Source organism: Ostrea edulis, chromosome 5 (assembly GCF_947568905.1).
Source record: "Ostrea edulis chromosome 5, xbOstEdul1.1, whole genome shotgun sequence".
In the NCBI taxonomy this organism is placed as follows: Eukaryota; Metazoa; Mollusca; class Bivalvia; order Ostreida; family Ostreidae; genus Ostrea; species Ostrea edulis.
In genome coordinates this window covers 68,020,526-68,046,581 of record NC_079168.1, presented here as the reverse complement: position 1 = coordinate 68,046,581, position 26,056 = coordinate 68,020,526, and the positions used below count along the sequence as shown (strand labels likewise).

At 36.3% G+C, this 26,056-nt stretch overlaps 1 protein-coding gene across 4 annotated transcripts; it reads right to left on the bottom strand.

The window, feature by feature from the left end:
• Positions 1 to 464: 464 nt before the first annotated feature.
• On the bottom strand, positions 465 to 26,056 carry LOC130054720 (neuron navigator 3-like). Of its 4 annotated transcripts, XM_056165277.1 has the most exons (16): positions 24,368 to 26,045; positions 14,146 to 14,260; positions 11,284 to 11,409; positions 10,717 to 10,781; positions 10,225 to 10,351; positions 9,917 to 10,038; positions 8,445 to 8,639; positions 8,098 to 8,178; positions 7,667 to 7,696; positions 6,761 to 6,898; positions 6,293 to 6,642; positions 5,688 to 5,805; positions 4,044 to 5,107; positions 1,888 to 2,148; positions 1,627 to 1,684; positions 465 to 1,265 (listed from the first exon to the last, which is right to left on the bottom strand). In XM_056165277.1, the coding sequence occupies exons 1-16, from the start codon at positions 24,755 to 24,757 to the stop codon at positions 1,098 to 1,100; spliced, it is 3,408 nt and encodes a 1,135-aa protein (XP_056021252.1). In that variant the 5' UTR covers positions 24,758 to 26,045; the 3' UTR covers positions 465 to 1,097. The 4 variants fall into 4 exon arrangements, with proteins under 4 accessions (XP_056021252.1, XP_056021248.1, XP_056021249.1 ...); XM_056165273.1 differs by lacking the exon at positions 7,667 to 7,696 and having other exon boundaries at positions 24,368 to 26,044; XM_056165274.1 differs by lacking the exons at positions 7,667 to 7,696; positions 8,098 to 8,178 and having other exon boundaries at positions 24,368 to 26,044.

The window sequence follows — 26,056 nt, the reverse complement described above, 5'->3', positions numbered from 1 at the left end:
TGTACTTTTCAAAACTTTTGAAACCAAGGCAGTTAAGACAAGTAGTCATAGTTCCCTGCCAGCTACAGTGTCTGTTGACAACTCTTATTATGTGCATGCTCTGAAATTTTTGTCTGTTCCAGTATACGTAATAATATTTCTTAAATAAATACTGTATAAGTGGAATTTTTTGCGAGACACAAATTTAACGATTTTTCCCTGAAGATGGGTATATATTTAACAAAGAGCTAATTTTTAGCAACTTTATAATTCCAGGAAAGATAACTATTACCTCCGATATGGAACAAATTGTTAGCGATATTCAATTTTAGCGATTTCATCACTCTCGCTAATAATGCCAAAATTAAATCCTGCTTATATTAGTACATGCACAGTGTAGTATTAAACAAACATTGAATTGCCTTATCATGTCTAAGGCATCATGGGACAAACTCTTGGAATAAATATTAAGGTAAGCCACTAGAAATGGGTATCAAAATGGTTTTATTATCACAGAACCAGGCATATATAAATAACAAATGGATAGCTGCAGAAACAAATTAGGATATTGCTTCAACTGATAATGAACACAATCATAAATAGCATATATATAAAACCTGCACACAGACACTGTATAATGGTCATAAATAACAACAGCACTATAGGAGATATTGCTAAAAACCCTCCCTGAATCATCAATGGTCACCATATTTGTGTTACAGTACAGTTTGAACACTTATTCCAATTTATCCTGTTTGGGATTTGTCAAAATCTTTCTAGTAAGTAAAGTTAAGAGAATTGTGTCTTTGAAAAATAGATAAGTAGATTTATAAAGTATTATTGATATTCTTTTGATTATGCAACATTATAAAAATACTAACATTCCCAAATAAATGAAAACTCATTTGCCACCTCTTGGTAAATGAAAAATCTTTTGCCACCTCTTAATAAATGGGATATCTTTTGCCACCTCTTAATAAATGAAATCTCATTTGCCACCTCTTATTAAATGAAAACTCATTTGCCACCTCTCCTGTTCTCCGAGTTTAGATCAGTGTGTAATCAACATATAGTCACATGGTATATACTGCAGAAGACGTACGTCACATAATGTGACATCAGACGATGTATATGTTGAGATTTTCATGTTGGAAACAGTTTTGAGCTTCCTGTAGAATTCGCAGTCTTGGTCCCATGGGAATTCCAATTTTCTCCAACCTCTCTTCATTCATATATGGCAACTCCAACATTCCTATGTGTTCAGCATCAAAGTTTGATACAAATTTCTAGAAGGAAAAAATATAAATTTCATATTGGGAGGTTCTTAAAGTTAATGTAGTTTGAAGCTACATGTATGGTTCCTCAGTTTTCAGATTTGTCGATATCGGTACATAATTTAGTGATGTAAAAACCTCTCCATTTTTAATGAAACTATTAAAGTCAGGGCTATATCATAGTGACGAATTCTGAGGTTTAACTGTTTTTAAAGATGATAACGATTTATTACTTTTCCATTTTAGAATTATACTGGTAGTATGAAATACATGTATTTGGGAGCAAAATGATTCTAATCAACATTAAGTCGCCCATTTTCATATATCAAGCACTTGTCTGGAATAAAAAATGAAAAAAAAGCTGATTTCTTACCTCATATCCTAAATTCTTCAAGAACCATTCCATCAATGGTGGTTCTTGTCCGAAAAACCTAAGGAAAATGACACAATACATTTAGTCTAATACAGTAATTTTAGCATGGATACATGTATATCACTAGTTATGTGGAATTTTCTGAAATTCTTGAATTAAAAAGACCTAACTCAAAATTTGTATTTCACATGTATTATGACCTAGAGATGATAGATACATCAGTTTATAATGACTTCTTTTATGTTCAATGCTAGGTCTTACTGAGTTAATTTATTGATCCTCTTGGGGTTAGTCAGGGAGGGTCCCCATCCCTTGTTGTGTTCTAGCGAACTGTGGCCATTTGCACCAGTCTGATGGGACAATATGAACTGGTGCTCCTTCATGTCCCGAACTTCTTTGCGTAATGATTCCAGCTCATTGACCATGGAATTGTGGGAACGGAGTTCTGATGATAAGTGGGCGACACTTCTAGCTAGAGTAACTACGTGAGACTCTAAGCGCTGGAACCGTCGATTAATGGCTCTGTAAAAGTGCACATTGATTATTTTAATGTTGTAGAAAATGAATCATGAAAATTTATTTGAAGGAATTATCACTGGTATTTTCAAAAGGACCTAAAATTCATATCAGAAATAAAATCAAGGCACCATTTGATAGCATAAGTATAGCCGATTATCTTCAATAATTTACACTATTAACACACATATACACAATAAGATATTGAGATCTGAACTCCCAGTAGTCATAAAGTCAGCCCAACATGATGATAGAAGCAACATTGCTGATAACATGTGCCTCAGGATAGACAAATTAAGAAAGTATTAACAAGATAAAAATCATTCAAGGGTGAAGAGGATGTTCCAGTCGCGATACTTGACGCTTTTGTGATGGTGATGACTTACTTGACGCTTTTGTGATGGTGATGACTTACTTGATGTCTTTGTGATGGTGATGACTTACTTGACGCTTTTGTGATGGTGATGACTTACTTGATGTCTTTGTGATGATGATGACTTACTTGATGTCTTCATGATGGTGATGACTTACTTGATGTCTTTGTGATGGTGATGACTTACTTGACGCTTTTGTGATGGTGATGACTTACTTGATGTCTTTGTGATGGTGATGACTTACTTGATGTCTTTGTGATGGTGATGACTTACTTGATGTCTTTGTGATGATGATGGTGATGACTTACTTGATGTCTTTGTGATGGTGATGACTTACTTGATGTCTTCATGATGGTGATGACTTACTTGATGTCTTTGTGATGATGATGACTTACTTGATGTCTTCATGATGGTGATGACTTACTTGATGTCTTTGTGATGGTGATGACTTACTTGATGTCTTTGTGATGGTGATGACTTACTTGATGTCTTTGTGATGATGATGGTGATGACTTACTTGATGTCTTTGTGATGGTGATGACTTACTTGATGTCTTTGTGATGGTGATGACTTACTTGATGTCTTTGTGATGATGATGGTGATGACTTGCTTGATGTCTTCATGATGGTGATGACTTACTTGATGTCTTTGTGATGGTGATGACTTACTTGATGTCTTTGTGATGGTGATGACTTACTTGATGTCTTTGTGATGGTGATGACTTACTTGATGTCTTCATGATGGTGATGACTTACTTGATGTCTTTGTGATGGTGATGACTTACTTGATGTCTTTGTGATGGTGATGACTTACTTGATGTCTTTGTGATGGTGATGACTTACTTGATGTCTTTGTGATGATGATGGTGATGACTTGCTTGATGTCTTCATGATGGTGATGACTTACTTGATGTCTTTGTGATGGTGATGACTTACTTGATGTCTTTGTGATGGTGATGACTTACTTGATGTCTTCATGATGGTGATGACTTACTTGATGTCTTTGTGATGGTGATGACTTACTTGATGTCTTTGTGATGGTGATGACTTACTTGATGTCTTCATGATGGTGATGACTTACTTGATGTCTTTGTGATGGTGATGACTTACTTGATGTCTTTGTGATGGTGATGACTTACTTGATGTCTTCATGATGGTGATGACTTGCTTGATGTCTTTGTGATGGTGATGACTTACTTGATGTCTTTGTGATGGTGATGACTTACTTGATGTCTTTGTGATGGTGATGACTTACTTGATGTCTTTGTGATGATGATGGTGATGACTTACTTGATGTCTTTGTGATGGTGATGACTTACTTGATGTCTTTGTGATGGTGATGACTTACTTGATGTCTTTGTGATGATGATGGTGATGACTTGCTTGATGTCTTCATGATGGTGATGACTTACTTGATGTCTTTGTGATGGTGATGACTTACTTGATGTCTTTGTGATGGTGATGACTTACTTGATGTCTTCATGATGGTGATGACTTACTTGATGTCTTTGTGATGGTGATGACTTACTTGATGTCTTTGTGATGATGATGGTGATGACTTCTGCTGTGGGAGGTGGGGTTTCCTGCTGAAGCTTTGAATTTTCTCACCGGTCGCCGAAGTGAACTCGTGTCAGAGCTGGCAAGACTCCATCTCCTCCTGGTATTTGAAGGATTGTTTCCCAAAACACGAACAACCTCTGAATACAACCCCTCCAAATTATCCAGTCTCTCCCTCATCCCACCAAAATTTTCATCTCCGTGAAGATGCATCTTCTGAATCCCATCATGAATTGTCTGCATTTCTGTATCAATGGAGTCCACAGTTAAAATGGTATCTTCAATATCAAAGGGAAGATCACTGTCTGTGCCGAGTTCCCGGACATCACTCAACACGCCCGAGTCCTGCATCTTCTCATTATTATGAAATGGTGGAAACTTTGATTGAGAGAATGACTTAAAAGAATGCTTTTTATCACTCCTGCTTGGAATTTGTGAGTTCAGAGTTCGTTTTTTTTTGTCCTCACTGGACACATGTGTAGTGGAAGTGACAACATCAGGGTTCTTTTGGGAGGACAGGGCCGTCGAACTCGACGCTCGAGGGAGAGGTGGACTTCCCACAGAAGAATCCGAGTCTGTGTTTGACAAAGGAGGAAGAGGAGGAGTCACAGAACGAGACGAAGCCTCACTAAATGAATTACGATAATCAAAAATACTAGCTTCGGGTTCGTGAAGGGTGCTTTCACTGTTAGCATGAGGGAATGGTTTTGGAGGAAGTCCTCTCGGGTCTTTAAATGCATCGTTGCGCTTTTCCATTAGTTCTGACTCCTTGCCTGCCAATGGCCGATTGGAGTAATCAGGGTATTTTGATGAAGGTCCTATAGTGTGTTGAGAACCGGAGGGGTTTTCAGTGGAAGGTTTGTTGAGTCCTGGAAACGAGACACTGCTTGGAGAAGCTTGAGAAGAACTGAGTTGACTGGGACTTGACCCGTGACCCTGTGCACTTTGACCCATTGGACTTGATCTCAGTGTGGATGGGGGAGTTGCATTAGTTCGTGAGTCTTTAGCAGCCATATCCATGTAATTACCAGTATTCTGCAAATTTGAAATTAAGTTTTTCACACATTATTACTTTAGGCAAATTTAATCACAAATTAGGCATATAAATCATTACAAGATGTATTACACAAAAACAAAACCTACATAACAAGTGTCCAAAAACTGAAAATTTACAGTTGTTTGTAATAATCCTATGAATATTTACATTTGTTTGTAATAATCCTATGAATATTCACATTTGTTTGTAATCATCCTATGAATATTCACATTTGTTTGTAATCATCCTATGAATATTCACATTTGTTTGTAATAATTCTATGAATAATTACATTTGTTTGTAAGAATTCTATGAATATTTACATTTGTTTGTAATAATCCTATGCGGTTTCAACCTATCAAATTGAAAAATATATATACATGTATAAGAAAATATATGCCTTTAAAGTTGTTTGTGCCAAACAATTGAAGTATTTTTTGTACAATCCATTGTTTTAGTGGCCCTAAAATACAAATATCCTAAACATTTAATCCTAATACAATGAACTTTCAAGGCATGAGCGGGGCTCGAACTCACGACCTCCTAATCCTCTACCACTAAGCTACTGAAGCTATTTACCTGGTGATGCTGAGATTGCTGTGGCCTCGGATCACCTAGAACTGAAGGTCTTCCTCCATACAACTTATTCCAGGCGTCCCTCATTCCATCTGCTCCTCGGCCCCTAGAGGACACGCTTCTGCAAAATATAACACTGTCAAATAATATGCAGCCGGACAGACGCACTGACAACGCCATAACATGATACATCCCGTCTAATTACAGGTGTATAAAATCTGTCAAATAATATGCATGTTGCTGTTTAAAAATACTTTCAAATCCTCCAGATTAAAGGGGATTCATTTCCGTCCAAAGAATCAGCATGCTCCCAAATTCATATATTCCATAAACACAAGAATTATTATGACCTACCCACAAAAGAAAATTAACATTCACAAGAATTCAACTACATATTCACCACCCGAAAACACTGATTTTTTCATTAAACCATAAAAAAGTTTGACCCCTTTGAAGAAAAAGTGATCTTATGGTACAATTTATTAGTATAATATGCTAGTAAAGTAAAACATCTAAATTAGCTCACTTACACACAATGATATTTAGAATAACATACTTATACAAGAATGAATGTATTCAAATTATTGTGTAGTCCCTACAATACTTACTCATCTCTGTTAAGAACTCTTTCTCTGATTGGAGAAGAATCCCTACTAAATCCCAGATTATCCTGCCCCCTTTGATGACCCCATTCCCCGGGGTCAACACTAGGGGTGACACCTTTACTCCTGGTTTTGTCCCCGTAGCCCTGGTTTGCAGTCCCTGGGGGTATGGTGATGGGATGGGTGCTGAGATGAGTGTAGGATGGATCGTAATAGTTGGCCAAGTTGTGAGCCTGGCCTGGTTTGTATGAAGAATGGACTTGGGATGATTCAGGATAGTCTGATGAAGAATTTGGTTGGTTGAGTATTGCCTCAGCTCGGGAACCATGATGTGCCCTATCATTTGGTCTGGACGGCTGGAAAAATGTTACATTTTGACCTTATACAACAGGTGATTACACACTACATATCCAGTACTGTTATAGAACAGTAAATTTACTTAGAATTCTCCTAAAGTGTGCAGTATCTACTTACAATATACGAGTTGGACTGAGAATGTACAGGTATGGACGGGTATTTCTGGTGGATGGAGTTACCTCCCCCTGGCAGAGCATTACGAGGCTGGGGAGGAAACGGTACGATCAATTCTCCATCATCAAAACTCCTGGAAGCCTATATAGACAAACCAAATCAACAAGTTAGCACTGCTGGATCATTGCCAATGCTTTTCATTTTATTAGGTATATATATGATTTAATTTGCCAGAATTTGTATAATTGTTAGTTTGTAAGCATTCAGATAAAGCATACCAAAGGATCAAGGTATGTATGGAGTAGTTTAATGGAGGTACTGTTACAGTGTATGGCTGGATGTGTTTGTGAATACATAAAACAGGCTAATGTATGGTTTGCATGCCTGTCTGTTAGTAATAATATATTTGTATTAATCTAGCTGTACAGCCTAAAATTCACAAACACAATTGTTTTCACTCTTCATTTCAAGTATTTTACCTCTACCACAGAAGACTTACACCGTAATGTTAAGAGTTATCATTCTTGAACACATTTTGTCTGTTTATTTGCTGGATTACAGACAGTTTTGTATAGGATTTTACAAACACTTCCCTAGGTGGACTTCCTGAGTGACAATTAACATATTGACCAGCCTTTTATTCCAGGAGTATTGCAATTATATCAATGTTAATTCATCCAAACTGTATGATCATAGCAGATCAGCACCCAGCAAGTTATGCTGCAGGTACTTTGAAGGAAAGTAAATGTCAACTTTGTAATTAGGGTGTCTTTTTAATTTATATTTCACATTAATTTTGATTCAAGTTGCAACTGATTTTTGGTGGGATAGAAAATGTTTGAAATGACACGCACAACAATTCTAGCTGTCTACGTTTTACAAGTATTAACATGTCCGTACCTTACTTACCACTTCTACTGGAGGCAACGTCCAGTTTATCTATGTGTAAACAGGTGAGGGTATACGATTAAGATAATTAAAAAATGTGTTATATCAAATGTGCATTTGTGCAAAAGAAATGGAAAGTTTATAAATGTGCATTATCAGGGTACATTTAGCCAAGTTAGATAGCATGTGCGGTGCACTTGGATAGAATATCTTTGCTAGAAAAAATAATAAATATTTCCCCCCAAATAGATGAACACTTAGAAAGAGTAGGGAAAAAACCATACAGCTTAAATATACACCAAAAACTTCAAACGATAGTTTAACTGACAATACTTAGAATGAAAATTAAAACCCAAAGAGAAATATAGATTAGTCCACTTATTTTAAGAGAATATTTAAGATGTGAATCACAGCAAGCAGGTATATAGTCTATGGCTGGCACACGGACTTACTGGGTTCTCCCGCTCAGAGGGAGGGCTCGAGATCAATGATCTCAATCGTTCCTCCACAGACGTTACAACGGATGGTCCCGGCTACAAACCAGGCAGACAAAATACTCACTAACTGATCACAAACAATCAATTCAAAGGTGCAAAGTTTTGTGGGTATTGTGCATTAATATTACACGGTACACATTTTATGTGAATGAAAATATCTCAATGTAGTATTGCATGTTTTTATTATATAAATCTAGTCCTTATGAAACATTTACATCAGAATGCAGTATATTTACTGGAATTATGAATTTAACTGTAACTTACAATTCCATTCTCTGTTTTCTTGTGTCTGGTGTACCTACCTGTGGTTTTTGTGATTCGTTGGACCAGGCATTGGACAGAGGTTTACTGGTGGGAACACTAGGTTTGACTGTCGTCTGCTGCCGAGGGCCTGCTCCCCGTGACAACTGAGCACTGTAGTTATTATGAGAGTACAACTGTCTCCTCTCTTCAGCTCCACGCTGGAAAACTCCGGCAGAACTCAGCTCAGTCATCGACTGTTACCAAAACAGAAAATGATCATTCTGTCTTTCATTAATCTTACAATTTAAAATTTAAAACATTTATAAAAATCAATGTATGCACCCAGGGGTGCATGAGCCGAGTTGCATGGGATACATTGTAAAGTCAGGAATGATGTGGAATATTTATAATTGTGAAGAACTAATTTCAGTTTTAAACTTTTCGAGTTACGTCCAGAAACCATATTTGTCTGAAGTTTTCAATCTATTTTCGGTCACTGTGACCTTGACCTTTTTTCTTTTTTCTCCAAAATCAATATGGGCCTTGCTTTGCTGGTATCCAACAATATATCCAAGTTTCATTTGATTCAAATTAAAAAATTTCGAGTTATCCTCCGGAAACCAAAATTTTGGGGATTTTTAAATTTATTTTCGGTCACTGTGACCTTGACCTTTGACCTATTTTCTCCAAAATTTATAGGGGTCTTCTTTACCTGGTACATAACAATATCTTTAAGTATGATTTAATTCGGATTTAAACTTTCTGAATTATCATCCGAAAACCAAATATTTCTGAAATTTTCATTCTATATTCGGTCACTGTGACCTTGACCTTTTTTCTCCAAAATCAATATGGGCCTTGCTTTCCTGGTATCCAACAATATATCCACTAATTTACTTAGAATTCTCCTCGAGTGTGCAGTATCTACTTACAATATACGAGTTGGACTGAGAATGTACAGGTATGGAATTTGACCTTTGACCTGTTTTCTCCAAAATCAATAGGGGTCTTCTTTACCTGGTACATAACAATATCTTTAAGTATGATTTAATTCGGATTTAAACTTTCTGAATTATCATCCGGAAACCAAATTTTTCTGAAATTTTCATTCTATATTCGGTCACTGTGACCTTGACCTTTGACCTTTTTTCTCCAAAATCAATAAGGGTCTTCCTTACCTGGTACCCAACAATATATCAGAGTTTCATTTGATTCGGATTTAAACTTTCTGAGTTATCATCCGGAAACCAAATTTTTCTGAAATTTTCATTCTATATTCGGTCACTGTGACCTTGAACTTTGACCTTTTTCTCCAAAATCAATAGGGGTCTTTCTTACCTGGTACCCAACAATATATCAAAGTTTCATTTGATTAGATTGTAAACTTTTTTAGTTATCATCCGGAAACCAATTGTTGACGCCAAACCACCCACCCGCCAACCCGCCCGCATCACCAAACCAATACCCGAGTTCAACTTCATTGCAACTCGGCTAATAAATGGAAAGTCTCCATCTATGGGGGATAACTCACAATTAATGGCTGGGGAGGAACAGACTGAGGACGTGGAACTGTTTCCTCCTTCCTGAGGATTCCTGGGATGAGGTCATCAGATGGATGGGTAGAGGTTCTCCTCTGAGAAGTCATTGGGTAATCTGTGAACAAGAACAACAGCCATGGCCTTGTCAATAGAACAAAATCTACTTCATCCTCAAAAACAAGATCAGGAAAGACATTTAAACTTTTGCATTTTTTACTTTGTTCACGATTTGTGAGGAATGCATAAGCAGAAGAATTCTTTGACATAAGATAGCATTAATCTTCTCTGTAAAATATCTTACCACTGACTCCCAGAGGGGGCTCCCTCATTCCACCTGGAAGAGTTATTGCCCCTGGCATTTTGGGGGCTGCTACATTTTTACTTCCCCTTGACACTGTACTTGTCTTCGTTTTGCTTTCCTTGTCCGACTAAAAATGAAAAACCCTCAACATTATTACACCCAAAAGGATGCATGCCTCGGAAGAACGAAAATCAATACAGGTATACAAAGGATATAATGTTACATAGATAATTGCCCCATCTCAATACAATCAGTGAGCTATCTTTGACAAAAATCATTCAACATTTTATCCCAATAATACAGCCTCCAAATCATGCATTTTTAAAAACTTTTTAAAAAAAATGCTTAATAGCAGTTGCATTTTTTATTAAAAATTTGTGTATATAATTAGCTTCCCTTCAGTCAATAAACCTGTTCATCCAAATCGGCCAATTTGTATCTGGCATCATCTGCCAGTAGAGTGACCGTTTCTAAGCAACCAAATACAATTACCTCAACTTTTCTCTTGATATTTCCAATGAGGAGCAGAGTAGACTTCAAATTTCCATCAGCAATATCTGAAATATAAATATCAAAGTAAATATTTAGTACATTTTATTCATGTGCAACCAATGTTACTGAACCCATAGCTGAGTCACTGAAGCAACATTGACATCAGTTTGACACATAGAATTTTACAGAACACAAATATTTGGCAAGCATTTACAAAATACTGATAATTTGTTATTGGAAAATGTCATTTTAAATGCCACAATATGTTCGTTACACTTTAGCTAGTGAACCAGAACAGAAGAATCTATCCATTTTATCTTTATAAGTACATGTGCTTATACATGTATTAACATTCATCAATATACAAAAGGCTTTAAAATCACATAATTTATGTAAATGTTACTAAGTAAATTACATTCCAACAAATTTTTGTTCAATATTTTAAAGCATCAAGGGAAAGAACATAATAAATCTATTACATGTATATGCACATGTATTAGTAACAGATTAATTTACGGTCTTAGACTAAAAGAACCTGATAAAAATATCTATATGCAATGTATTTACCTTCAGCATCAATGGCAGTAAGGTCGACTCCAGATGACTTGAGGTGACTCAGGCAGACTTGTAAGTTGTCGACTCGGTCCTGCCTCGAGTTTATGTCTGTGTCAACCTCCTCTGAGAATTTGCCACCTGAAAGCAACAACTGAACTAGGTGAGCTTCGAAAACAAAGACGTTTTCCTTAAATTTTGGCACACAGGTTAAGATCAATGATCAATAGAGATAATCCTTCTGAAATCAAAACAGCAATGTTTAAAAGTCACCTGAATTTAAGTAAGACTACCATTCCCTAGAACAAAAGCCTCCTGCATGCCCCAGGTGTGATTATCAGGGCTGTCTGATTTTACAATGTACAAGACTAAAAATAGTGAATATCTTCAACAATAAAATCCTGGATCCCTACACAATGAATATGGCTGAAATTGTCATTATATTGACATAACACTGTAAATGCTTTTACACCATGGGCCCATACATTATCAAAATATAGAAATGATTTGAAAATACTCTACTACAAACAACCGATAAACTGACAAACAGTCAGCAAACACTGCACTCTAAATGCTGCGATTACAGCCAGCTTTGTTGACTTTTGAAATTAAATGTATGCACAAAACTTCAATGTTAAAAAATGTTACAGTGATGGATAATTTAACTCTAAACAGCCACAAATTAATATATCTCATGAAATTATTTCCCTCTTCTCAATAAATGTCTCATTTCTTATCCCAGCAGATAAAATTTTAAAAGAAAATATTTAATAATCAAATATTGGAATGATACAATTTCTCAATCTAATGTATGATGGAATTTCATTCAAATTTTTTATCAGCCCAAGGCTAATTTTTCTATGCAGTATTCTACATTTTAAACAAAATATCAATATAAAATAAAAAGCATTCCATGGGTAAGTACCATGATCAATTTCAATTAAAAGTCGACAAATATCCAGTCCACAGAGACACTTTTAAAGTTTGCAGCAATCACTTAAATTACCACAGTGCACAACATATAACCTTGATTAATACTTTCATTACTTGGTGTCTCCACGTCTTATAACTCTCCTGTCTGACCGAGGCATATATCCATTCTCTACATCTATCAACTGTCTCATTTAATACAACAACTTGTCATTACTAATTTATAGTCTAGCTGGGAATTACCCAAGTCTGCTCCATGCAGTTATTATTTTTCCCTTCAGTAGATATTGCTAGTAATTAAATTTTGCTGACCAGGCATCATTAATTAATTATCAATACAGAATACTTGGAACACCTGTGATTTTTTGTTGTTGTTGTAAGCAGTTTGTTCCTGCTTTTGTCTTACACAGGTGTGTTTATCAGAGAACAAGGTCTCCGTGGTTTGGATGAGGATAAAGAAGAACCGTGTGTCACCTCATACACCAGCTACCTGGAGGTTTTTTCATTTCCCCCCAAAATTCCCTGATCCATGAGACCACAGGGTGAAAAGGTTAATCATTCACAAGGTTACAGCCACTCTAAACGCAACATTGTGGGAGTCAACACTTACAAGAAACTTAAATGTTTCATAAAAGACAGAAGCCTGTCACGAACCCAATATATCATATTTCTCGATACAATCTATCTAGATCGGTTACTGATATTTATCAAGCACGGAGTTCAAATTGCCTTTCAATTTTAAATTTCAAAATGTCTAATAATTGAAGTAAATGCCTCCTTTTTTGGAAATTTCAGGGGTGTTTTTTTGCTTGGTTCAAACTCCCAGAAAATGTTCTAATTGGCAGATTAGTTAACAGAGACTTTCCCAGTAACCTTAGGCCTAGACCCATGCAGGGTTATCTATCACAGAACAGCTTGGGTGGCACTCAGTCAGACACTTAGCAAACTTTTAGTGCTGTTACACTACAGATACTGCTTATTATCATAAAAGCAATTTGAACTCATGTATTGAACTGATGTCTTAAATAAATTGTTAGCAGGGAAGGGGAGGAACCATATGAAACAGTATGATGCATACAAGAAACTTGTTGGAGAATAACCCCTAGAGGTCAAGAGATTTTCCAATAATAATGGGGGTGGGGTCATTCGTTCATTCTTCAACAATTCTGACAACAAAGTGATTGTTTCTATTCTTAGACAAACAAGAGGCCCATGGGCCACATTGCTCACCTGAGTCACTCTAGCCCATATCTGAAGACTTTCCATATATATTTACATGTAAAACCTTGGTCCATATTGTGGCCCCAACCTACCCCTGGAGGCCATGATTTTTACAAACTTGAATCTGCACTATGTCAGGAAGCTTTCATGTAAATGTCAGCTCCTCTGGCTTGGTGGTTCTTGAGAAGAATATTTTTAAATGACCCACCCTAATTTTGCATTTTTGTGATTATCTCCCATTTGAAGGGGGTATATGGCCCTTCATTTGAACAAACTTAAAAGTCCTTCACCCAAGGATGCTTTGTGCCAAGTTTGGTTGAAATTAACCCAGTGGTTCTGGAGAAGAAGATGGAAATGTGAAAAGCTCACTTGAGCCTTTGGCTCAGGTGAGCTAATAAAAATGATGTTTGTAACAAGTACGAAGTACAGTTACTTTTCAGGAGATGTACAGTCATTCCACATGATGTCAAGGTATAAATTCTCCAATAAACTCTTTGACACAACAATAGTTTAGTGATGTCATGGGGTTTATTGGAAATTTTATAATGACAGACTGTTGTAGAATTTACTGTTATACTTCTGAAAAGCATCCAACGAAATATCTATTTAATTTGTAAACAAATTAACTCTAAACCTATAAAATATCATACAAAATGTCAGAGATAAAAATAAAATTGAAAGATTTGCATTTGTTAAAATAAAAGAGTACCATGCAGCTATACTTACAGGTTTTTTCAGCTAGTTTCACTAGTGTGACACCATCCCCTACACATTTTCTTAGATCCACCACAGGTTCAGAACCCAAATCCTTCAGAATATTATTTAACCATGTTGTCAGAGTCTACAACATAAATATTCATTGCATAAAATATATATAACTGTAGTTCAAATACTATTAAGATAAAGCTTCTTTGTAGTGAGAAGATTGACTGTTTTCCAGATAATAGATGAACTATTAGTGCTACCAAGCCTTTTATCTAAGAAAATTGTCAGAGTTCTTCTATTGAGTTTAGATGTAGGGCATTAATGATTTATAAATATGGGCATCAATGCACAATAAAATGTTTAAAAAGGTCCCATCTGGATTTAAGGACTCTCAAAATGTAGCATACCTAAAATATATATTGCTGCATATCTGAACTTCTGAAGTTAACGTTTTACACACAAATTTTCATTCTTTCTGTCTTGAAAATTAATTTTTTTTAAAAGACTTTTAAATACTCATACATGTACAGTCCTTGTAATGAAAAAATAAGTGGAAAGAAATGTCAAAATCAGTGTCACTACAATCCTTCCTTACCGAGCCCCGGAGTACCTGCCCTGTACCGAGAACAGAGACAATAGGGCGTGGTTTGTGACGATGTGTTAAAATCTGAGAGTGCCCATTTTATTTGTGGAAAAGGAATAGCCAACCTAGATCAAGGTCTGCCACTCTCTGTGACCTTCACACATAACCTTGAGTCTGAGTCAAGACACACTTTCTCGTTAAAAGCACCCTTTTATGTCAAGTATGAGCAACCCCTATATTACAAAACTACCACAAGGGCATGAATTTTATTGACCCAATCCCTTTGGTCTTGAGTGATTCTTGACCGTCCTTAATGGTTCAAGATCATGACACTGTACCCTGGATCCTAGGGGTCGTTCCATTGAAACATATGGGGTACCCAGGGAAGGCAGTTTTTAACAAATCTATGGGTGGTTCACACTGGTGAGATATTGATTCTATGGTGGGTGGTTTTTGCACAAAAATTGCTTCTATATGGATGCATGGTTATTTTACCAAAACATATAATCTGTGAGTGTGAGAAAATAATCAGAGGAACATACGATTGACAGAGGCAATCTTGACGTTCTGTAAATTATGCTTGAAAGAGAACTGCATATATTGAATACTGAAATAAAGTTGATATCAAGATCAAAAAGTTATTTGTGCTGTATGATGAGAAAATCTGATTTTGGAATATTTCAAATTAAATTCTACTTTCCGAATAAATCAATTTGCTTCTATAGGTGCCGCCTATAAAGCTTCATTATTTGCCTCTAATTGGGTAGATTGGAGTGTACCAAAATCACTTCAATGGGTGGTCATCCTAATTTTCAAGTGTGAACACCCCCCCCCCCTCCCCGTCCCATGTATGTTTTACTGGAACAGCCCTAAGTAATAATTCTCTCCATGATATAAAGTTTTTTGGCTAAAACCCCAAACTGGGATAAACATGGAGACAGAACATTATCTGCTTGCAGTGAGTTTATTAACATACAATACACGCTTTGTTGAATTCTGTTAGAGTGGACATTTTCCAGTGCAATCCAAAAATCATGTGTTGGTTTGGTTTATAGTTGTTTTTCCATTTTTAGATCTATTTGTAATATCAAAGAGATTTTGTTTAAACGACAAATCAAAGAGTTTAAGAGAGTCTTAGTGAAGAGACTAAGAGTTTTTACACACCTGCATTCTTTACTCTACCAACACAATTCAAGGATATAATCACTCCAACATGTTGTTTGGACTCAAAATGAAATAACAACCAAAAGTCAAGAGAGTTTTAATTCCTATTGAAAACCCCACCGGTGTGAATGATTATAATAAAATTGACATAAATCTTTATTTGTCTGAATGATGTCACATTATTCTGTACAATACATCGATTCTCATTGTCAATATTACACCAGCATGTCACTTTACAGTGTGGTTTATTATTTACCTCCGCCTTGTACAATCAGATTTTCCATCAAGATAATGGATAGAGATATCTAACTGAAATCAGAGTTCTCTTCACCTCCCCCTGTTACATTATCCTGTCCTCTGATTCACTTTCTTCAATTTCATCTCAATAACAAAATTTTTTATTACTACTCTATCAAACAGGTGTGTACATTCTTCAGACACTGGAAAATCTGATTAGAAAAGTGAAATGAATTTCAATGTTCCACTATTGATTTTCTTTGTGTACACTTTTATTCAAACTTCAAAGGCTTATATTGCTATCAGATGTAGTCACTGAAAACTAAACAGTCCAGAAAATTAACTTAATATCCTCTAGAGTCGCCCCTCTTAAATTTATAAATGATATATAATATATAATGACTACATTCTGAAGAAAGTATATTTCACAACTTTGAAGTATACATGCAACTAATTTTCTGATCTACAAGTAGATGTTAGATTAATTTCAATGTTTTGAATGCTTTACTGCATCATTTAACAAATGTGATACCCTTGTTTACATTTTAAAGGTATGAATTTTCAGTTAAAATATGAAATAACAACTGCGGATGATGTTAACAATCAGCACATTATATTCCAACACAATGCCGTGTACACCTACCTATATATCAGAATAAATCCCAAGTATGTTCTAAAGCCCTAATATTATCGCCGTCTCAACAAATTATCAAACATTAATGAATCCACATATGACATGTATATCACTAAAATTTCCAAACTAATTTCACCCGACTCTTGGCTGTCACTTTCCCTTTACACACAGTAATCTTTGACAAAGGCGGACTGTGGCAGCTTTTTCTGTGTAGTGAAGACAGTTCCTGTGTACCGATTATGGATTTAAATATGTGGCGTGTCTACACACGACCCATCAGTCAGGCACTGCAAACACTACCATACCCTAATGTAAATGGCTTGACAGATTTAAATAGCTGTGGATATGTTCCAATACTTAAATGAATACTGATTTATAAGCAGGGACCTGAATACAACACCACTATTGTCTGGAATTACCCTGAATTAGTGAGTTGCCTCAAATCAAAGCCTGACTAATCATTCCATCTACCAAGGCAATACAAGCAAGCATCTCAAATTCACAGTTCCACACAAAAAACGCTGAATGTTTCTTAAAAGTATATTAAAATAGCACAGACATCTTATGTTCTTATTGATTTTGGTGGACAAAAGAATTTGCGATTTTAGTGTTTGAGAGGAATAATTGGTCTCTGTTTCTGCATTCTGTTGTATATGGGAATATTACAGGTTGCGTGCGATCGTTTGCTTTTGTTTTGACTAAAACAAAAATATTTCTTTATCAGGAACATACATCAAAGGATTTTTGTATGGACTTCATACCATGTTCCCATACATAAATGCACAGTGAAAGATTAGTCATATTTTGACTATAACTTTTCAATAGTTTCAAATTCTTCAAATACTCTTCTATAAGCAACAACTGTAAGGTCTACCATTTAGCCATGCAGATAAAGTTTAATTCTAGATGTTCACACATATATGTATGCAAACAATTGCAGTCTTATTCTTGTAAAAACACATTTTAGTTTTTTACCTATAGCTTGGTGTTCTAATGTAATCTTTTACAGTCCCACCCTGACCCCGGGGACTATACAGTTTAGATTTTTACCTATAGCTTGGTGTTCTAATGTAATCTTTTACAGTCCCACCCTGACCCCGGGAACTGATTTGAAGGTACATAAGAAACCAACCACTGACATTACCAATGTGATTGCATGATTTGATGAACTGCGACAAACTTCAAGTAAGAACACAACAGCAGGATGCATACATATGTCGTCTTCAGAAAAAAATCTTTAACATTTTTCATTCATATTCCTTTGTAAAAATTTAGCATATTTCTGTTGATCAACTCCGTTAACCCCAGGGGACAAGATTTGAACTAAATTGAAACTCAACACTACATATACAGATGTAAATGTACTTTACAAGACTTGCGAAAGTCTAGCACCTGGTGAGACATGCTATTTCTATGAGGAACCATTTTGGTATTCACTGCCAGCAACAATTCAATTAAAAGAGAGCTTTAATTCAATAGTGGATATGTCGAATAGAAGACATCTCTTTTTTCAAAAATATTTATTCTCTCTAAAAGAATTATTGTGCACATCAATTGAATTAATATCATTAATTCAGTTGAAGAGGACAATAACTGAAGCCTTGTGTCCATTAATTGAATGTTATTGCACACTGAATTCATGCATGCAAAAATTCAATCAAAGATAACAATAATTCAGATATGCATGTGTGCATTAATTGAATTGATGTGCACATTAATTGAATCATATTGCTCTCTTCAAGTGAATTATAGTGTACATCAATTCAGCAGAATAATTAATGCTATCAACAATTCAATCAATATGCGAAATAATTTAGATTTAAAAATATCGTTAATTACTTGAAGAGATCTTTAAATGATTTGTTGCATGCATCAAATGAATTGATGATATCTTTCAATAACTAAAGACATTTTCAATAATTTAGCACTCCATAGATATTACCATATTCAATTTGTATACATGTAGATGATGTCACCATCTGATCACTGAGATGATATAATTGAATAAATGGCAATAAATACCAAAACTGCACCTCATATATTTATCAGTGGCGGATTTAAAGGGGGGGGGGAGCCGGAGCCTGCCCCCACCCCCTAAAATTTTCAAATTTAAGGTAAACCGTGGTCTCTTGTTTAGATAAATGTAAACGATAAAAGAAGCAATAATTTCTTCCACTCTCGAAAAAATAAATCACCAAATCTTTCATTTATTGAATTAATTTTATTGGGAATGCACACATTTTGTCCAAAACTCCTTGAAATTTGCATCATTTTATTAATTTCACCTTATCAAAAATGATAGAAAATAGTAAAAATGACTACATAAGAGACATATTTCAAGCCCTTTAAAATCCAGGCGTTTCCCCTGCCTCATAAAGTTGCCGCCCCCCCCCCCCCCCCCTCCACCTCAATTCCTGGATCCGTCCCTGTTCATATTACTCTTCCTTGATTTTTTGATACCGATAGATATGAAAAATTTGAAGGGATGATATAACTATATATATGGCAATAAATACCAAAACTGCACCTCATATATTTACTTCTGTTTGGTTTTTTAAATAAATAATCACCATAGATTGGTTGACGAGCACCGAGTATCGAATACAGCCTACACAAGTTTATCAACTTTTGATACGAGGATCGTATCCAGTAAAATCCTTTTTCTGACTATTGACTTATCTGTAACCTATATAGAAAAATAAATTGTAATCTGTACTTCAAAAAAAGATTTAGTTGTTGCTGAGTTACCGAAGTGAGTAAGTTTCAGTACGTCCAATCTCCTGTTAACCGGAACAATTACCAATAGACATAAAATCAGAAAGTGGTCTCGACAGTTCCGATTTTACTCCCAATTCATGCCAACTACATGTATTAATTCAATAGTCCAACAGTATATATATGCTTGTACAGTCCCATAAAGTACAAAAATTCTAAAAAGTATCCTTGGTCCATTCGATTCCGGGGGAGGGGGGTGGGGCAGAATATTCAGTTTCAAATACTGTACATCGAATATCTAAATTTCGCTTAAAGGGACTGGTTCACGATTTTTGATAAAAATATTTTTCATTTTTGATGTTAAACATTAAAAATATAACTCATTTTATGTTGACAGCCAAAATTTTGACCTTCTGAATGCAAGAATAAAAGCAATATTTTAGCCTTAAATCTGTGTTATGTAAACAAAGATTCGAGTCTTTTTATGTAAACAAACAAACAAGTGAAATATTGATTTTGTAATATAGTACATCTTAATTTTGCATAGTCACAAATTTTAACTTTCAGATAACACATTTTACCCCAACAATGCTTGAAATGTGAAAGATATAATAAACTTAGATCGATATCCATTTCTTTTGAAAATTTCGTAAACAATTGCATACCACAATCTTTGTTTACAAAACAAATGATAAACTCTATAAAATGAGCTTCTGTGATAATGTAACACCTTAATTTTCATGTGAAATCTTTCAAAACACATTAGACAGTAGATTTTGATCATTAAAAATTAAAAAACAAAATTTTGGGGGAAATCATGAATATTAAATCGTTAAAACGGTATAATTAGCTTGTTATAACGGGATATTAAATCGTTAAAACGAGATAATTAGCTTGTTATAACGGGATATTAAATCGTTAAAACGAGATAATTAGCTTGTTATAACGGGATATTAAATCGTTAAAACGAGATAATTAGCTTGTTATAACGGGATATTAAATCGTTAAAACGAGATAATTAGCTTGTTATAATGGGATATTAAATCGTTAAAACGAGATAATTAGCTTACTCTAACGCGATATAAAAATTAGTTAACTCGTTAGATAACGAGATAATTCGCTGGTTACCACGAGATTCGATTTAACTCTCGGAATCGTTTCTGGGCATTCTCTAGTTCATGTAATATAATATTAGGTTTAAAACAAGTTGTAGCTATACGGTACAATCAAGAAGTCATCAGTGGAAAAAAAATGGAACTTTTTATGCATAAAATCAAGCTGCTGTACGTAAGATTGGTCGGCCCACATTTCCAGTTAATTGATGAAGTACTTGTAGAAATAATTTTCTGTGACAGACAGATATCTGCCTGCTACCTATTCTCTTTATACCCCCATCACACTACGACCATGTAAAAATTGATGATCGTAGTGCGATCGGGTACGTCGTAGTAAGGTTGTAGTAAGAACGTAGTAAGGTCTTTGTGGTCGTGATGGTCGTGGAGCAACTTTGAACATGCTCAAGACAAACGTAGTGCGGTCGTGGTCAAATTTGATCGTAGTGGAAGCGTAGTAAGGACGTACTAAGGTCGTATTTAGATCGACATGGTCGTAGTAGCATCGTAATGGGATCGTGATGCAGAAGAAAACGACTGCACTGCGATTCCACTACGCTCTCTAAACGACCATCCCGTTTTCACTACACGATCACGGCACGTCCATACTATGTTGTTGAAGACTGTAGTACGTTTTCTACCAAGCTCATCCCGTCCTTAATACGTCCTCACTACGATTTCACTGCGCGCAAGCCACCACCGAATCACGTTCTGTTCTCCCCCACACAGTGACACTGGTATAAAAACTGAACTTTGGAATCATGGAAAGGCCAAACCAAGAAATATTGATGGAGATGTTGATGCATATTCAGTATATGGCACTTAACGACCAAGCTGCTATATTGTTACTTAGGCGAAGGAGGAGGAGGAGAATCGTAAGGCAGCGTAGATATTGCTGGGTACGACCTTGGCGGCATGCTTTTACAATGGAAGTATTGGTACAAATGGATGACAAGAAGGTTCTGAGCTGTATTTATACTGAATCTGGATCTGATTCAGCTGCTGCAAAGCGTGGCGACAGCGGCGCGGAAACGTGGTAGAACCGTAGTAAGGTCGTGGTAGAATCATAGTAAGATCGTGGTACCACAGGGGCTAAGTCCGTTTTGACCCGAAACTCATTGTAACCATATATATAGATATTTATGGTTACAATGAGTTTCGGGTCAAAACGGGCTTAGCCCCTGTGCGTGGTACAATCGTGGCAGAAGTGTAGGAAACTCGTGTTGCAGTCGTGGGAGTCGTGGTGAGAGCGTAGTTAGAACGTGATGGACGTAGTGGGAGCGTAGTAAGAAAGTGAGAACGTGGTGAAATCGTAACAAGGCCGTAGTTTAATCGTAGTGGAGTCGTGATAAGAGCGTAGTGAGGACGCAGTAACATCGTGAAGACAGACAAAATTACAAATTCATGCCGTTCGCACTACGATCTCACCACGATCTAAAAAAAATTATATAACGTAGTGAGGTCGTGATGGTCGTGATGTAGTGTGACAGGGCCAGAAGTCGAGAGGCATTTAGCCTTCATCGACGAAGGCTATATGTGCCTTTCGACTTCTCTAAAGAGAATACCTGCTACCTGGAATATCACATCATTTGTAGGTGGATTGCATCTAGGCTGGCTGAATTTTACTCTCAGATATCGATTTAGCTATAATACTTTGATAAACCATTGATGTTCAATTCGACTAGTTATCATATAACTATAGATAAAAATTGCATAATTCTTGACACCAGAAATTCAGTCGTATTGTTCAATACAAAAATCGCTACTTATTAATTTGATGAACTTTCTTTTCTTGTCATGTTTATGACGGCTAATATTTTTACATAATAGTCATCGTAAAATAATCGTCTATATTGAAGTTCCACTTTTGGTGAATTGAATAATTTCTCATCGTTATTTTGAATTTGAAACAATAGACACTTTAACGTTTCCATAGATGCTTAATCGTTATAACAATATAAATAACTCATTATAACGAGATAACTATAACGAGATAACAATAATTCGTTATAACGAGATAACTATAATTCATTATAACGAGATATCTATATTTCGTTATAACGAGCCCCATGGGGATCCGGGTTAGAATAGGTCCTTGATACCCCTTGCTTGTCGTTAAAGGCGACTAAATGGGGCGTTCCTTCGGATGAGACCGCATTAACCGAGGCCCCATGTCACAGCAAGTGTGGCACGATGAAGATCCCTCCCTGCTCAAAGGCCGTAAGTGCTGAGCAAGGCCTAAATTTTGCAGTCCTTCGCCGGCAATGGTGACGTCTCCATATGAGTGAAATATTCTCAAGAGGGACGTTAACAATATTCAATCAATCAATCGTTATAACGAGATAACTATAATTCTTTATAACGAGATAACTACATGTATAACTCGTTATAACGAGATAACTATAACTCGTTATAACGAGATAACAATAATTCGGTATAACGCGATAACAATAATTCGTTATAACGAGATAACAATAATTCGTTATAACGAGATAACAATAATTCGGTATAACGCGATTACAATAATTCGTTATAACGAGATAACAAACTAATTTTAACAAGATAATAATCCACTCTAACGAAATGCTTAATCGTTATCAGGATATACTAACCGATTATTACGAAATAATAAACTCGTAACGACAAGATACTAACTCGTTGTATTGAAATGATAACTCTTAACGAGATACTATTTAATAATGAGGAGATTCGTTTTAACGAGGTTTTTATTTCTTGTTCGAAATGAGCCCATCCATACTTTAAACTGATTCTGTCTCCTTTTTGATGATCGTATATGTAGTGACTTCTACAATGAGTTAGGGGCGTGCCTACCAATGGCTCTGAAACCACCTAAAAGGTCCCGAACAAGTACAGTGCAGCTCCCTGATGTGGTAACTCCCACCCCACTTCCCGAATCTCTTAGGAAATAGGACAATCAAAGCTCCCTCCCTCTCTCCCTCTGTGTGTGTGTGTGTGTGTGTGTGTGTGTGTGTGTGTGTGTGTGTGTGTGTGTGCGAGTGTGTGTGTGCGAGTGTGAGTGTGTGTGTGCGAGTGTGTGTGTGTGCGTATGTGTGAGCACATATGTGTGAAGCGTTAAAGTACATGTAAAAAAAACACAATCACACACACCCCGATAGCATGCATTTGAAACATCGTTTGATAACAAGTCTGGGGGTTGGGGAGGGGGGGGGGCTCGTCCCCCGACTCGTACGGCCTTTTGGAAAATGACCCAATGTTTCAGGACTTGGGATATTAAACGACTGATATTATGTATTTGGTGCCTCTAACACACATCACCTTTATTGATCTGATACTTTTTTCACCTCGCTTTATCAACTGGAATAAAATTAGTTTTGTCACCTCTATCAAAGCAATGAATGCTATGTAACTCTCTGACGAATACATATATTTTAAATCCCCTAGCTGGCATCAATAGTTAGTAAGAATTTACAAATTCCTCCAATCCCTCAAGTTTTTATTTTTATATCCATCATGTAATGGTCTCGTAACGGTAAACAGGACACAGCTTAGACACCCGCCAACATTGTTAACATTGTTATGACCTAATTTAGTATATTATGTGATAGGTATGCGGACCCACAGGGGAATGAGTATCGTTCTTTGATCTGATTAGCATACAAATGACATGTAAAACAAAAGAAAGTGGCACACCCTTTGCCTTATTGTTTCAGTAATTCGGTCGATTTTTTTTAAATGACTGAAAATGTTTCAAAGTTTATATCCCCCCCCCCCCCCCCATTAGACTAATTTTTATTATTTTAATGTCATTTCACTTACTTCGCATTCTTTCAGCGCCCACTCTCCTGCAACGGTCATTCGAACTGGTGTTCTGTTATATCGTGGCCTAGTGGGAGTAGAAGACTGTCCAATTCTAGAAATAACTCCCCCATTCACTGTCCTATTCTCTACACTACCCTGGTCCCTGGTCGCTGGACCGCGCAGTATGCCCCTGGGTGGTGACTTTGGACGCATATCACCATCACTCTCCGATGTTCCGTTCTGCGGGGGTGATATTGCACTAAAGGTGTTTTCCCCAGACCAAGCGATTCTGTTTCGGTCCGGACCCAGCCTCTGAAGAATGGCGTCATCCTCGCTGGAATCGCTCGGTTCGGGGATCCTAGGTAAGGTGGGTACACTTCTTGACAGCTTTTTAATTAAGCTCGGCATGTTGCTGGGTGCATGACCAGTTACTGTGTAGGTAGGAAGTAAACGTATTTTTGTCCAGTGTAGAAAATATCATTATTCGATCCGCCACTCGTAAAAATTACTTTTGTCATTTACATCACTGACACAATTTTATTTGTCTATACCAGGAACCACAGTCGATATTTATTTAATGAATGGACCGATTCATCCATTAAGGATACTAACTGACATATGTCGAAGCATTAAAAAGCCAATTTTACTCAACAAATCTGAACACAATAAAATATTTGTATTTGACACACACAAAAGCCGCTGAAATTGGATGCGTTCCATTTAAACAGGTAGATGAAAACAAACGCAGAGGTGCGAAATCCTTTGGCGGTTCCTGTGAAGGAAATCAGCGTTTTGTACTATCCATTGTCCGGGAAATAAGTAAATGCTTCAAGTCTCCGTTGACTGGCCACTCTTCGTGTGCTCGACAAACACTAAGTTCGGCTCCTGGCGCCGCTTTCTTGCGCCTCACTGACACACATATAGCGTTCTCCCAGTTGCAGCCGAGCGCTTCTTTGTTTTACTTTGATTACAGAATTGGACCAAAAACGTAAAGTTATTGATTAAAGGAAAAAAGATCCAGTGACGCAGAATCGAAACAGCTTAACACACCTTTTGAAATATTTTGAATATATTCCATTCCTTACACTGGGAGGTGACGGTAGCTAATATTCCATAACACAAACCTATTGTTTACAATCCGTGATTGAGAATTCTATTATCTTGGTCTCCGTCAATCAAGATCGGTATTTCACTGGCCTCAAGAAACAAAATTAAAGTCTATTGCCATAAATAAGATAAACACACAGTTTGTTCTGGTCATTGAGGACCGTCTATAAGTATCAAGCGTAATGTCCTATACAAATAAAACAGAACTTAATTTAGAGAAGATTCATTGATACGAGAATGGGAGGGGGATCGATAGCTCGAACCTGGGTGGACGGACCGCGCAGGTGTTTCACCTGAAATCAATTATATGCCTTGCGTTAAATAGAGAGCAACACGCATGTTGCACAACAATGAGTAAAGACGAAAGCCAGTATGGTTTACTCGTAATTATATCCTCTGTATCGAAACAAACTCCGAGTGTTCAGGCAAAAGATTGTGTTATATAAGAGTTTGTAGCCGATGTATCTTCGTTATGTCACGAAACACAAGTAACTATCCTAAGGAAATCGTCTCACAAACACGCATTTCTCTTTTGTCAAAGTGAAATAAATTTCCAGACAGCGTGTATATATATGATGGTTTTATGTTAATTCTGAGACC

Excerpts from the sequence above, each read along its gene's own strand:
- LOC130054720 (XM_056165277.1), bottom strand. The coding sequence starts at position 24,757 with ATGCCGAGCTTAATTAAAAAGCTGTCAAGAAGTGTACCCACCTTACCT. Across the intron at positions 7,697-8,097 it reads CCTCTGAGCGGGAGAACCCA|ATAAACTGGACGTTGCCTCC; the intron begins GTAAGTCCGTGT and ends GTTTACACATAG. Across the intron at positions 6,899-7,666 it reads CGTTGCCTCCAGTAGAAGTG|GCTTCCAGGAGTTTTGATGA; the intron begins GTAAGTAAGGTA and ends TTGTCTATATAG.